Raw genomic sequence first — 15,533 nt, 5'->3', positions numbered from 1 at the left:
TCTTTGACTCTTACAAATAGCTGGAGGCAAGCAATCTCATGGCACTTGTTTGTTTATACCAAAGAGAGGTAAGATGTGAAGCTGATCCGAAGTGGTCAGACATCTGGAAATTGTCTGAAGCTGAAAACGTTGCTGGAAGAAAGCCCTCAGTTTGCCAGCATGTGTAAGGCATTAAGCAGGAACATGTAGCCACCTGCTTTAAGCATAGCTCTGTGCATCAGAATCTGCAGGACAGTAACAACTGGGGCATCCTCAGTCTGAATTTATATAATTCCTAAAACTGAGGCACCTCTTCAGAATTGCTTCCAGACTGGGAACTGATGATCTTGGCACTGCTCTTTGGCAAGGAGGGTTAGGTACAGTCAGGTAGAAGAGTGGCTGGCTTGCTGTATCCAGGAATGTTTATAGTGTTTGAAGCAGGTTTTACTCCTTTTCATGTTCTTGAAGAATTTACACTTGACGGAGTTGGTTTCCTTGCAGTTTTATCTCAAATTCCAAGTTAACTAGCATATACTGGCAGCTTCAACCTTGAAGAGCATTTGACAGCAGAAGGGCTTTTTTTTGTATAGTTTTGAAGTCAGAGTGCACTCTGATGCTAAACAGGACTTATACCCTTATTTTTAATGTTGAAAAATATACCTTAGCAGACGCAAACTAAATGTAATGGTGTTAAGGTTTCTTTCTCAATTACTAGTAGGAAATATTTTCTTTTTAATAAATGTCCCACTGTTAGAATTTGAGTAGATAAAGTGTAGTCAATCATTCTGTTTCAGTGTATACGTTTTCCATGTGCCAGGATGCAACAAAAAAAATTCTTTTGCATCAACATAGATGCAAAACATTGATGCAGTGCATCAAAAAATGCTAGTTTGTATTTAATGAGAAGATGCTTTACACTGTACCTTTTGGTATTTTTTGGAGAAGTTATTACATTTGATCTATTCTGAAGCTGTTAATTTTTTTTTTTAATAAAACGTTACAGGTTTCATACTGTCTTGTTCCTATTATAACCACGTGGGCAATATACTGGTTATGTGAATTTTCTGGTAGCCTGCAAGGGGTTCTTATTGATTAAATTCTTACTAAATGTTCTGAAGAACACAGCAGAAAGCAGCGTAACTTAGAAGAGGGCTCACACTCCTCGCCCAGCTTAATTCCCTGACAATGGAGCACTTCTTGGAGTGGCACTGTAGAGGCTCACTTGTATTTAAATGTGTCAGCTGCTAATGTATGCTTCAGTAGCACTGCCTAATTGAGTGGTTTGGTGTGATGAGAGTACCACATGTGTCAGCCCAAGCACTGATTGTTGCTGTGACATGTCTTGATAGCAAGAAGTCCCTGTCATCAACACTTTGTGGTGCAGAAACAGCCCAAGCAGCTTCTGCGGCTGTGTCTGGGGTGCTGTGCCAGCAGGAGGCACAAGCAGTGGAAATGCTGCTATTAACTGTCAGTGCAGGACAAAATACTGCCTGTAAATATATTTGACAAGGTGTTAAATATTGTGAGCGTCTTGCCACCTGATTATTGACAGTCTTTGTAATTCATTACAAGCTCAGGTATGCTGGCTGCAGCATCAGGTGGGTTCAGTGGAAGGAGCAGGGCAAGGTGGCATTTATGGCACTTATGAAGATGTGTGCAAAGAGCGTGACTTTTTAATATCAATCCTCAAGTTAAAAAACGCGAAGCAGTTGTTACATTTCCCACTTAGCTGAGATCTGTGTGCTCTGCCCGTGGTTTGCTGCTGGAACGGACCTGACACCCAGCAGCTGTGAGCGATACTCACCCCAAAACCAACCTGTGACATCCCGTCTTGGCGGGTAGGGTAGACTTTTCAACAGTTTCAGCAGGTGTACAGCCGTGTCGAGGGGCGGTGCCCTTGGCACGGCGGCTGCCCCGAGGCGAGCGGGCAGATGCCCCGAGCAGAGCTCGGCTCGGAGCACTTCACACGCTGCCCGCGCTGTCCCGGTGCCGCCGGGCGGCGGCCGCGCATGCGCCCCAGCCGCGCGCTCTGTCATGCGCCGTCCGGGCGGGCTGTGGCGGGGAAATGGCGGCGCCGGAGGGCGGCTCTGCCGCGATGCCCGCGGCTTGTCCCGCTCCGCCTGGTCCCTCGGCTCCCGGCTCCTGGAGCCGCTCCTTGGACCGAGCCCTGGAAGAAGCGGCGGTCAGCGGGACCCTCAGTTTGAGCGGCAGGAAGCTCCGGGACTATCCGCGAGCCAGCGCCGCCAACCACGATCTCAGCGACACCACCCAGGCTGGTGAGGGACGGGGCGTGAGGGGAGCGGGGAGCGGGAGCAGGGGCTCCTCGGAGCCGTCTGGGGTCCTGGCTGCCCAGCCTGCCCCCCGCTCGGACCGAGCCTGAGGTGACCGATTTGCTGTCTCTTCGTTAAATTGAAGCTGGTTTCGCCTCTTCCCTTCGCTCTCCGCCCTTCCTCTCCGGCTGAGGCAGGATGGAGGAGCTGTGGCAGGGTTCTTCCTCTGCCCGTCTGATGAGATCTCTCCTATTTGTAGGGGTTTTTTTCTTTATCTTCCCTGCTGTAGGGAATATACGGGGAGCTGTTTTAAAAAGCGTTGTGGGGTTTTTCTCAGTATTGCTGCTCGCTGCTGTGGTTTTAGCCAGTCTTGTTCTTGCTCTGATGTATCTGTGTGTGAGTATGTGTGTATATACACGAATGTGTGCAATTTCTCGTCTTGCTGACACGAGAAACCAACTTTCCAAGAAGGGCTGTCAGGTGTGTGTATGCTAAAGAAACTATTTCTTGTAAGCTCCATAAGCCCTTATGCTTCTATTATTGTAATTTAAAGCAGTCATAAGGAAGATAGGAGAGATATTGTGAATATAATCACAGCACTTTCCTTTTTTCTCCTGTATAACATGGATTTCAGGAAATTAAGCATTGTTAAATACTTTACAAGGTACAGTAAGCAATAGGGCTTTTTTCCTCTCTGCTCCTTAAAGGTATTCATAAGAATAGACTAAAAAAATAGTTGCCTGTAAGTACCTTGATGAGAAGCAAAAACACATTTGTGTTTGCATATTACTGTACTGAATAGAGAGATGAGACTTGGGAAAAGAGAGTTTATGCAGGATGTAGAAATCTTCTTTATGCATGATACAGAGCAAATTTAGTGTATTTTGATTGTCCAGTTGTATAAGTGAAGTAAAAGTAACTTCAAAAGGTGCCATGTGTTTTTTTGTAGCTTTGAAATCTAGTAACTTAATTTTTTTTAGTATTGAGTTGTAGCTGAAAAGCTTAGAAATAAGCTTCCAACATCACTTTTTTTTTTCAAGTTACCATGTTTGTTAGTTAAATGTGTTGGTTACACTGTCAGTTAAGTAATTCAAAATGGAACCTTATTTAAAATTTTCTTGACTTCATACTCTGTCCTGTAACATCCTACTTATGCAAAAATCTGTCACTAACAAAAGAAACACTCATGAAAACTCAAGCAGACTTTGAGACAACTGTGGTTTGCTTGTCTTGCATGCATCTATACATAGAAAACGCTTCTTGTTGGGATATGAATTTTTTGGGGTGTTTTTTGTTTCATTTGTACAACTGCAGTTGCACAATGAATGTGCAGAGGACTAATCCGTAAGCAAATGCAGCATACGCATTTATGAGGGGTTTGGGGTTTTTGTTTTTAACACTATTCATTTACTGTACTCTAAAACAATTTGTGGGAATTCTTGTTCCCACCAAGGTTCCCATCTATTGTGATGAATATTTGCATTGTAGTTGTTCAAGAAGCATTAAATGCTAATAAGCAGCAGTGCATGCCATACACTTTTGTGCATTTATCATCACAATGAACCTTAGAAAAAGGCTGGAACTGTTCTTAAGTCGTAAAAGCAAAGCTTATTGAACGTGTGTGAGGACACACATTATGTTTAAATTCTCTGTTTTGAAGGCTGCTGTGAATAACTTCATCTTGAGCTTTTTTTTGTTTGTTTTTTGGTTTGGTTTTTTTTTTTGTTGGTTTTTTTTTTTTTTTTGTTGTGGTCTGTTCTATGACTTTTTTATTTTGAATAAGGCTGAGTAATGAAAAAAAAAGCCATGCAAGTGTTTCTGACCCTCAGTTTTTGGTTGAGTGCTCAGGTACAAATTTAATCCACTGCTTTCCCTGTGTCAGTTTGGTTCATAGGAGGCTCATAATTCTTTTGTATGGAAGTAGCCATAAACAATATGATACAATGTATATGTGTGTTAGGTGTTACAAACACTTAAAGTAAACACTTTAAACAACACTCCAGACTGTAGACTCCTCAGTGCCTTCCTACACTCTGTGCCACAGACTCCAAGCGCAGGAGGCGGGGCATGTCTGTGTTTCATAAAAATCACTGGAATTGCTCCCAAATTACAAATTCAGTTACAAAAGATGAAACAATGATGTGCAAACCATCCTCCTCATGTGCCTGAATAGATACTTCTCTGGTGTGAATCATATACTGATACAGCTCATTCCCACTCTTATAGCAATAAAAGTAGCTCATGTCAGTGTAACCACATCGATGCTTACTAGGTGGGAATGAATCACATCCCTCATTAATGTAACTACCCTGCCGGAAAACCAGGATCTCACACTGCCTCAAGCCCTAACAGATCCACTGGCCCTGCCTGGAAGCTGCTCTCAGTGCAGGTGAACCAGCAAAGCGGGTCAGTAGGAACAGGGTGTTAGAGATTAGAGCCTTGATCAAGTTTAGTTAGGTGCTCTGTGCAGATTTTGAGGTTGACGGTGGGTGATGTCAGTCATCAGGTACATTTTCAGATGGTAAATCAGTGGAAAGATCACATTTCTTTGGTCCTTTTATGGGTTCAGATTTGACTAATACTAATCCTGGTGCACAAACTGTAATAGCTTCTAGGTGCCATTCTTAACCACTCACAAAACCAGGTCAGGTTTGCTGCACTTTATTGTTGGATTTAATAGAGTATTTCTTTTAGATATCAGTGGAAAAATTAAGTTCCTCATTAATAATTTTCTTCAGTCACTAAACTTTTCACTGGAAAGTGGATTCTGGTGTCAGAGCCTTGGCTGCTTCTGGGCACTGTCTTCCAGATGATGAAGACTCGCATGTAACTTTTCAAACCAAGTGCTCAAGGTTATTCTCAGAACTGAGTAGATAACTTCAGCAGGCAATAAAGCAATAGGGAGTTTCTAGTTGTTTTGTGCTTTGACTGGAATTAAGATCATATATAAAATCAAACTGAAGATGGAATAGTTTGTGCTAGAATGTTTGGCACAGATTAGCAGGAAGGTAACTCCCTGCAGTGTGTGATGCAGTTGTCCATCACATGTTCTCATATGTGAGGGATGGCTCATGTGCAAGAAATGCAGCATAGTAATAACTAATAACTTACTGAGTAACTAATAACTAATACTGAAAGAGTATCTCATTCCTTTATATTTCTCCTTTACATCTCAATTGGAATTTTAGGAAGTGACTCAGGTTTACAAAGCTCATTGATAATGAAGAATGAGCAAGCTTCTTCATTATCAAATGAAGGATATGCTTTGATTCTTTTTCTTTTTCTTCCATACTTTCATTTAATATCCATTATCTCTCCCCATTTTATCTGAGTTGCAACCCATTTGTTCATTCCACTCATGTTCTTGACCACAGAATAGGAAAAGGAAGGGCTATAAACCACCTGAGTTAAGTATGAAAGGAAGCACAGTTGCATTTTGCCAGCGTTAATGTAGACTCTGATGTCATTATTTGACAGCTTTCCCAGTGGCCTTAAGCATACATTGAGCAGAAAAGTTATTTGTCAAACCCTCCATGACAGCTGTAATTACCTAAACCACTCACTGTCTCAATTTTTAAAGGAGAAGATGGGAGTATGTGGGTTTATGTAATAAAAGAAATGTCCGTTTTATGGAAATCAAGCAAGATAATTATGTGCAGCTCACTATGTCTTGTTTCTGAGATATATAGTAGTAAAAAAGGATAGACAAACTCTGAACAGGGAGAATAAAATGGTCTGCTGTGCCTTTTCAATGGCTTTGCCAATAAGGCATCTCTGTAGTTTTGTTCTTACTAGCTCTCCATAGAAATGGTAAAATCTGAGCATAGCGTCAATAAAATTTCTGTATACCAAGTGCTTGCATGCATCTAGAAGGATTGCAGTGACTATGTGAGTGTCCTGCAGTGAAGGGTCTCACTGGTGTTTTTTCATTCCTGCTAGAAGTTCAGTTGATGTTGCCTAATGAAATGTAAAATGGCTTGAGAAGCTCAGAGAGCAGTTGCCCTGCTGCCCAAACATTTGTTCTTAAAGCCACAACAGCACAATGAAAACCAGCCTAAAAGTAATTTTTTTTAAATCTCCTTGAGTTACTGTATTTTGAATGGAAATTTATTGCCATCTTTAAGGTAACTTGGAAGGAATTGGGATTATTGTTTGTTCAAGTCTCAGACTATTTATCAGCAGAGTTTGTAGTACTGGTACTTAGATTACCCGAAGTTTCAATATTAAAACCCAAAACCTAACATGTCTTTAGGGTCATTCAGAGTCTTGTGATTGCATTTGTGTCCTTGTCTCTACCCTTACCAAAACCCAGACATAAATGCCCTGGCTAGAGGTTCTAGTAGATGTAGGAGCAAGAAGGAAAGAGGATCACAACCCTTCCCCAGACTTTGGACAGTAATCCAGCTTGTTCCATTCAGCTTCACTTTTTGGTCTTAGTTCCTACTTGTGTCAGTCCTTGTTTAATTTGATTATTGCTCCCTTTTGTTTCTGTTCTTGTTGTGTTTCTGTTATTGGGAAGTCTTGATCTTGTGTGGTCTGTGCATAAATACTGGCAATTCTTGGTCTAATGGAATTGTCTGAGAGTAGTGTTTTGGTAAATTGCTAAATTGAGGTCAGTTCTCTGGGGTTTTTTTTTGTTACCCTGAAAACACAGTGAACAGTAGACTGTCGTAGTTGATAGTTTTTGTTGGATGTGTTGGGTTTGGATGGAGACCTGCAGCCTGCAGTAATGCTCAGCTGTTCTTGGCACACAGGCAGTCTTTTCCCCTAACGTTTTATGGCAACTGGGAAAATGCAATCTGAGCTTGTAGTTTCTAATCCTTGTGGCAATAAAAGCAATACATGACATTCAGAATGCCTTTGTTTTAGTGAGTTTATCTTTTAAAACAAACAATAAAGTCTCACCATCAAATTTTACTACCAGTGAGTTCTTGTAAGTGGTGTTCAGTGGTGTTGCGTGTGTTTCTAGTTATTTCCCTAGTCTTCCCCTTCCTTGACTCCATCAAGATCAGATGTAATTTTTTTTAATACTATCCTGTCTGTATATGCCCTTGTAGCTATATTTTTGAAGATAACAGTAACTACATAAAAAGTAAAGAGGGTAGGGATTCATAGATGAATGTATTGAGCCTTGCAGTCACGTGAAGGACAAATTTGAATTTAGGGAAAAAAGGAAATGTGTGTGTTTCTTTCATGGTGTTTTCAGTGGTGTTCTCCTGTGGTTGTACCTGTGCTTGGAGGTAGCAAATTTATCCTGGTTAAGTTCTCCCTGAAGTCCATCATAAATACACGGCCTAATGTGATCCAAGTTCTATGCTGATGCCAAAAGGGGAAGTTCTGTCTTCGTCTCGTGCTGCACAGTCAACACCAGCAATCCTAGTGCCTTCCAGCAAACTGTTTTGTACTTATCTGGCTGAAATTCAGCCAGTAACTACTTGTATCAAATCCTGTGACAGCTCACTATGTTTTCATATGTGTTTGAATGCCAGCAAACGAAAGAGTGAAAGGACTGTGTGGATGATCAGAATGAGAGGGTCCGTTTTGGCAGATGCGTAAGCTTAAATTGGCTTGCATCAATTGTGAAATCACACCTTAACTCTCTTTTGTAACCTTTTACCACTGCCCTGCTGTAAATTTGGTAATAGTGTTCTGTCAAACAATATGCTGGCCTTTGATGCAGTGAGCCTAAGAATTTTTTATTCTAGAATATAGCTTGTAGAGTTGAATTTCACTCAGTGAAACTTTACTACTGGTAGGTTTGGCTCTCATGCTTTCATTTGGCAAAATACACTATTTTATGTAAGTAATTTTAAACTGATGGTTCAGGTTTAGAATGCAGTGAATGTAATTAGTTTATTCAGTAGAAGAACCAGCAGTAAAGAATTAGTTACAACAAACACTGCAAATTATGTAGCATGTGTTAAAAATAAAATTACATGGTAGCTAACAAAAAGGCTATAACTCAATTCCAGAGTTCTTCTCTCTTTAATAACTAATGAGACTTGGATCTCATGGTTTCTGATGTTGGCCAAACAGCTTGAATGAATTGCAGTTGTGTATTCAGCTGAAGCCATGGGCTGTGCAGGGTGCTTTCTTCTTCATCTGCCATGTCCCCCTCTCCAAAGTGGAGGGGTGGAAACCCATTCATGTTAGAAGTGTCTTGCGGTTAGATTTATCAGTGCATCAGAATTAAAAATACTGCTTTAATTCTCTGAATCACAGATACTTGGAAAAGATGCAAAGGGTACAACATTGTGGTCTTTTCTTTATAGGACTGTTATGCCTAAGTTAGTTCATCTGTATATGTGCAGGAAGAGGGTTTTATTTTTCTGCTTGAAGTCCTCAGAATTGTCCCAATAGTCCTTTACTTCGGACTCACAATTCTACACTACGAATTGCTGCTTCCACTGAGTCTTTCTGCAGTGAGGAGAGTCTTTGTTCTCTTCTAGCTGATAATGTTACTGATTTGAAAGTTAAAGTATTTACAGTCATAGCTTTCTCCCAATGGGCTTCAGGCACTCCAAAATGAGAATATGCCAAAAAACCCCAACTTGCTGTGCAGCCCAGGTGTTGGCTGCTGAAACATATGGTTTGTAACCATAATGTGCTCTGTGCAGAGGGCAGGAGGATTAGGGAGCATCTATTTAGTTCCACCCACCACCCCCACATTGTTCAGTGACCCATGTGAATTTTAGTCTCTGTATTGAGGTTATTGTTGAAACTTAGCTTTGAATACAGAAATGTGTTATTGTTGCCTTGGGCTTTTGGGTAGTGCTCCAGACTATTGAAAAGTTTTCAAACACTATTTTTTCATGTAATCTCTGTGCAGTGGAGCATGGTAATGTTACTGCATTTTATATGTATGAAGCTTGGAATGGTACAAAGTTTGAAAGCATCTGCTGGTTTGGGGTACCAAAATTCAAAATACTTAGTGCCTGAACTTACAGGCATTATTTTTAAATGTCACTTTTAACAACTTCAGATGCCTTGGTACTGGGAATCAAGCCCAGCATCTAGAAAAATGTAATTAATTACTATTTTTTTAAATATTAGTTTAGAAGATTTGCTTAGTATTATGAAGGAAATATGTGGCTCTGACAGCATGCAATCTATTTTTCCAAAGCAGCTTTCACCACCTTTCAGGTTAACCATCCCTTTTTCTTTCTATAAGTCCCTGGGTTTTTTCCCTGATGTTTTTTCAACAACATTCTTTTCTATGAAAACGTCACTATGATCACTCCTGATTCTTACAGTAATTTCATTACTGTAAAAATCTATTTGAACAGAAAAATTTTGAAGAAGAATGAAAAGTGGTATGTGGTTTTTAATTAAAGACATGTGGATAGTAGATATGCACAGGAAATGAGCAATTAAAGTTATGTGGGCATCTCTGATGATAGTCTCTATCATTCTTGTGCTTGATTTAGCAGTGTTACATAAGTTTAACTGAGTTTTTTCTGTACAAAGTATCAGTGTGTTTTCCAGGTTGCTTTCCTGATGCTGAATGCTAAATTCAGGCCGAGTTTTAGTCGGAGATGCAGTCTGAATTTTCTAGAATGGTTAAGTGGAATAAAGCTGGCATCTGTGCGACTCATCAGGACAGTTCAAACCTTTGTGTTTCTCTTACGTGATTCAGCAAGATAGCAGAAGGTTGTCATTCCCTGGAACCTGTTTGTAGGGTGGGATGCTGTACTTCCAAGTTGTATAGATGTTTGAGGGCAGAGGTGATGGTTTGAGCAGATCTTGGGTTCTGTGTTTGGGTGTTCTGGAGGTGATTATGCTCTACCAGGTTGGGGTTCCTCCCTGTGTTTGTGTCAAGTGTCTTGTATAACACTTGTATAACAAACAGTATGTTTGTTATCTTGGTTCTCTCTCTTCTGCCACATTTTTTTTCATCTCCTTTATCCCAATTTCCATGTCCTAACATTTTCTTCTTTTCTTATTGATCTTGCCTGTTCTCAAATGCCTCTCTCATCACCAACTCCAGTCTTCTCATCCAAGTTGTTCGCATGATATAAAGAGGAATAAGTGGTATCTTAACGTTTGGTAGGAAATTCCTTTTAAATCCAAGGAGATCATTAATTTTAGGATGCTGGTGAGACAAGTAAAAATTTAAATATGCTTAATTTGTGATTACTGTTATTTGTTGTTCATATATATTACCCTTTAGTTCAGACATAGACCAAGGCTTTTACTGGTGTTTTAGCTGGTGTCAGTCACACCATTCTCAGGGACTAAGAACAATAATAGCAGGACAATTAGGAGCTTGTCATGACATTGGCCCCAAGCTCAGCTATGGAATAAATGTTTTTGTAGAGGGCCACGACTGAATGTGGTTATGAGCCATAAAATATCTGCTATTTCCTTTCATTCTGCTGGCTTGCAAAGGAGTGGGGAGATTTGTGCTTAGCAAGGTAAAATAATTATCTTTGGAACCCATCTATGCTAAAACAGCAAGTTAACCAGTGGAGCTGCAAACTTATTGCAAATATTCAAGTGTTAAATATTTCATGGCTCTGTTCTGCTGGGTGCAAATCATGTCCATCATTCAGGGATGGCTGTGTGTCAGAAGATTGTTATAATTACCATTAAAAGTTACAGTGTGGAAATCCCAGGAGCTTCACTGTTGGTAACAGTCATCAAACCTTCACTGGTGATTAGCTCAGAAGTGGCATTATGTTCTGAGCATGGTGAAGGAAATCACACACACACACACACACACACACACACACACACACACACACGTTCCTAGTGCTCATGATTTGGCTGTGAATTATGTAACTGAGTAATACAGATGTGATAGTTTAAACATCTGTGATCTCTGCTTTCACAAATACAGTAAAATGAGAAATGCATCTGTTAGGTTCTTTTATCAACATTACTGCACTGCAGTTTCTGTTCACAGCCCCAGTATTGCCATTTAGTAGTTAAGAAGTAACTGTGGAAATTCCATTTGAAAAATGTGTTATCAGTTTCAAACTAGACCACTTAAGTAGCTTTTCACATATAAATAAAATTAAAATATTATTCAGTTCATATTCCTTTTACTTCAAACACATTTTTCCTCTTTGGATGCCTTAAAAAAAGGCAAAAATACAGCTTTTAATCAGTAGTGCAATTTTGTCACAGTGCTGCCAGATTTGCAGTATATAAATGGAAGAAAAACTTCTAACAGTTTTAATAATTACTGTTATTGATTCTGTGTAATTAGATTTTCAGACAGAAATGTGGCTTTTTAAAAAAAAATTAACCTTGACTGTATCCTTCCCATATGATACAGTTCTTTTCAATTCTTGACCATGCTCAAAATGTTATAAATAGAAATACAGGGGATTTTAGAAGCACACATTGCAAGCTGTATGAGTAGATTCTGGGCTAAATCAAATGAGGTGTTGTTCCCTCTGTTTTGGGGAAGGGATTTCCTCTTCTAAGGAATGTGTACAGCATGTGTCCCTGGGTTTTTCTCGGTATAGTGATGAGAAGCATGTCTGGTACTTGCCAATTGTTAGGGATAACGAAAGCAAACAAACAAACAAAAAGACCTGAGTAAAACCCTGAGAATTTCTGGTCTGCAGCCTGTGGGCTGCTTGCCACTTCACTCTTGGAGGAGCACTTTAGACTTGTGTTTTAAACATCTGGAGATGTTTCAGTCTGCTGAACACTGGTGTCTATTTTTAAATCATATTAGAAGAAGGTGTGTTCGTACTTGTATTATGCTCTTCAGATTTGCCTGTTCTGTTTCCATTCTGTTTTGGACCATAAAGAAATCCTTCTGTCACTGCATTTCCCATCTCTTTGTATCTTGCTTTCTCTATTTTGTGTGGTTCACCCTGGTTCCTCCCTGTGTGCGCCATGACACATCCTTATGTCAGAGGCATTTTGAGAAGAACTTGTTTAATGCATTGTTTTACTTCTCAGGCAAAAGCATATAATTTTAAAGTTGGAAAGCACGGTTTGTGCTCCATGAAGAGAGGAGGAAAAAAGAAACTATAAGCCGTCCATCTTATGTGGGAGACTTTTTTAAAATTTCAAGTTTTATATTGCATATAAGTAAATTCATTGAAACAGTTTTATTCATATGCCTTTGTATTTTATTTCTGTGCCAAATTACTTGAAGCTATGTGACTACATTATGTAATATCGTAAAATTGCATGTTGTGCAGAAGAGTCATTCCTGGTGTAATGTTGGTATTAATTTTTTCAGGGGATGCCAAAATCTAGTGGCAAATTTTTATTACCAAATTTTTTTGTCAGTTTATGGCATCTTGTCTTATGATCCTGCCACTCTTGCTATCTTACTCTCCATCAGTGAAATGCAGAAATGAGGTCAATACTACTTTCAGAGCAAAAGAAATATCCTGTACTGCTACTATTGTTAGTGCTTTATCATAATTTTTCTCTCTGTATATGCTGCTTGACTCACATTTTCCTGCCAATATTTCTTCCTTTTTGCTGATCACTTCCATATTTATACTGAAGTTAAATGAATCTTTTAATACTGTGCCATTTTTACAATGTGTTTCAAATGTTGCATATTAGGGCCAATTATTTTCAATGTATAACCCGCCCTTCCAATTTGCTATGTGTGGTTCATTGGCTTATTCACTATTCAGTGAATATCAAATCTGTAATTTCAAGACTAAGTATTCCAGTACCCTTGCTGCATCAAAGCCCTTCTCTCTTATCTCCCCATACACTGTGCAGACTTAAGGAAGTTGTTAAAGTTGAATTATTCCCATTAAATCTATAGATTAAAATCTAGGGACTGATTTTTGCATTGGCACTGTTTTCTGTTGTTTGGTGTTAGATTTCTTTGGAAATTTTTGCAGTGTCTAACTATTAGTTTACCTCCCATTCACCTAAGCTGAAGGCAGTTGTCCAGCTTTGTAACCAAGCATGTTGTCCTAGTGAGATTTTGGGAAACGTAAGTAATGAATAAATATCAAATGCATGCTTTTAACAATACTCATAGTTTTAGCTCCATTTTCAAAGCTTTTTAAATGTCTTTTGCTTTAAATTTTTTTTTTTAAAGCTGATTTTTTTAATCGGGTAATTCCTTTTGTACCTGAAGGAACTTTATCTAGGGGCCTGGGGGGGGAGTGAGTTCATTTACTGCACACTTCCCCTCACTGCTAACTTTGTGAAGCAGTCTTGGAAAATGAAACCCTGCTCTGCTGGAACACAGTCAAGTATTTCAGGAGCAGCGGGCAGAAGGCAGTGTCGTGTTGCCGAGGAGCAGTGAATGCTCTCACACATCTCGAGTGTCGTGCCTCTGGCCCTGTGTTAGCAGGGGTGAGGCAGCTTCTCTGTAACTTGGAGATGTTTCCACTTGAAATTCTTACATGCTTCTAAATGAACACTTTTAAAATTATGGTTTTATATACATGTAGACCTAAAAATACCAGCAGTTGAAGTAGCCATTATGAAATAGAATAATAGAGACCTCTGGAAGTGGAATTCTTATCGTTGTGCAGTGTGGGCAGTTCCTGCGCAGTTTCTCTTCTGTGGCTCAGTGTTTGTCAAGAATTCTCCTAGCAAGGCAAAAAGCTTTCATTTTTCTCAGTTTGCACTGAGCTGGTATAGATAAACTTGTCACATACAGAAAACTGTTTCTCTGCAGAGCTGGAGGGATAGAGCCAACCAGCCAAAAATTTTCAAAGTGACTACTGCAGTTTGAGATGAATTTTCATCATGGCTTCTTAAGTGCAATGTTTACTGTTAAACTTCAACTTAAGCATTTCCCTGAATAGGAATCTGTTTGGTTTGGATTTGAAAAAAAAAATTCATTTGTGGTCAGATGAGTTTTGACTTTGTTTTATTTGTGGTCAAATGAGTTTGGATTTTATGTGTTTGCTTCCAGCATTCATAGTGTTAATTTTATTTTGTGAAAAGATATGCATACAATTCACCTCAATACTAATTGGAGAATGTAGCAATCATTTAGTAGCCTTGCTACTGTTTTTTAGGAAGCTTAGTTTTTTTCAAAACAAAGTGAAAATGTATTAAATGGTGACTGCCAGTTCTGTAGCCCTTGATCCTTGGTAATGTCTGCATGGTGTGTTTTTGACTGAAGGTGACTTTTATGGTTTCCAGATTCAAATTTATTTCGTATTTTAAACATATGTTTTGGCAATTGCTGCCATTTATTTCTTTGTTTGGCTATTCCCTCTGTTTGATATGGGATATTTTCCATGCATATCCTATACTGTTGTTTTATTTCTTGACACTAAAATGGCTTGTACTGCGCAGATAACTTTGTAAGACTCCAGCTCTCTTTCTAGAATTCTGGCAATAATTGTCCTATTGAAATTGAAACACTGCTTGTGTAAAGTGTAACAGGCTTTTTTTTGTTAAGGATGATGTCAGCATGAAAGATGGCCTCAAGGAGCCATTAAAAGAACATAGGACTTTTGACTGTTGGACTTTATTGACTTTTCTCGTCAGTAAAATACAGTTCTGTAGAAGACAGAGCAGTGTCTGCAGTGGTATGAGACATATTTGGTGACTTTACTGTGCAGTCTGATGAAGCTGTATCTGAGTGCCATAAATACAGAGGCACTCTATTAAGAGTGTCAGAGAAATGCAGTAATAACAGGCATAAAATTTTATAGAAATGCTTGCCTTTCTCTGAAAGTAATTGGCCTTTTTACGTGAAATTACTCACTTTGCTTTTTAGGACCTTTGAATTTTCAGTTCTGGTTTGTGCTGGTTCTAACTCTTCCCTTAAGACATTCTGAAATGTATTCACAGCTAACATTTTTTTCTTTATTGTCTGTCCATCTATTGCAGACTTTAATATATCATTCTATTTAACCTGTTTGGGAAAAAAGGACTGTAGTAATACATTTTGAACTGATTGGTGAAATATAAAGGGGGAATATGCATAACTAATGTGACAATAGGTAAATAGCAGATGTTGTATTAGCTGACATATTTATATGTGAAAATGCTCGTAAATGGAGATTTTTATGTCCAGTATTAAGATGAATTGAAGCTTTTAGTAAAATAAATAGATGAATGGTAGAAATAAGAAGTCTTTGTTAGCTGCATTTTATGTTTCAAGCCCTCCTAAAAGCACATTCATGCTGCTTTTATTCCATACTAGGTTTTTCTTCCCCAAGTTACAGTTTACTCACAGAGCCATTGGAATTGAATAAATGAGATATTTTACTGATTGAGATGAAAGGCAGAGCACAACATTGAGCAAAGTGACAGTACAACACAATCTTACCCACCCACGTCTCTTTGAGTGTGACTCTGGTAGCCATGAGCAGATTGTTGAGG

The 15,533-nt window shown here is 39.1% G+C and overlaps 1 protein-coding gene across 13 annotated transcripts in view; it reads left to right on the top strand.

Annotated features, from left to right (window-relative positions):
• Positions 1 to 2,028: 2,028 nt before the first annotated feature.
• Positions 2,029 to 15,533, top strand: part of LRCH3 (leucine rich repeats and calponin homology domain containing 3) — a 58,754-nt gene continuing 45,249 nt past the window's right edge. For all 13 annotated transcript variants that reach the window (XM_085069311.1, XM_085069318.1, XM_085069313.1 and 10 more), the window contains exon 1: positions 2,029 to 2,255. In XM_085069311.1, coding sequence (XP_084925437.1) covers positions 2,045 to 2,255 — 211 coding nt within the window. In that variant the 5' untranslated portion in view covers positions 2,029 to 2,044. The remainder of the gene's footprint in view (positions 2,256 to 15,533) is intronic.

The sequence above is a fragment of the Lichenostomus cassidix genome, chromosome 9 (assembly GCF_008360975.1).
Source record: "Lichenostomus cassidix isolate B80296 chromosome 9, HeHo_3.0, whole genome shotgun sequence".
Classification (NCBI taxonomy): Eukaryota; Metazoa; Chordata; class Aves; order Passeriformes; family Meliphagidae; genus Lichenostomus; species Lichenostomus cassidix.
Note: the sequence above shows the minus strand (reverse complement) of the source record. Positions and strands in the feature narration are given on the sequence as shown.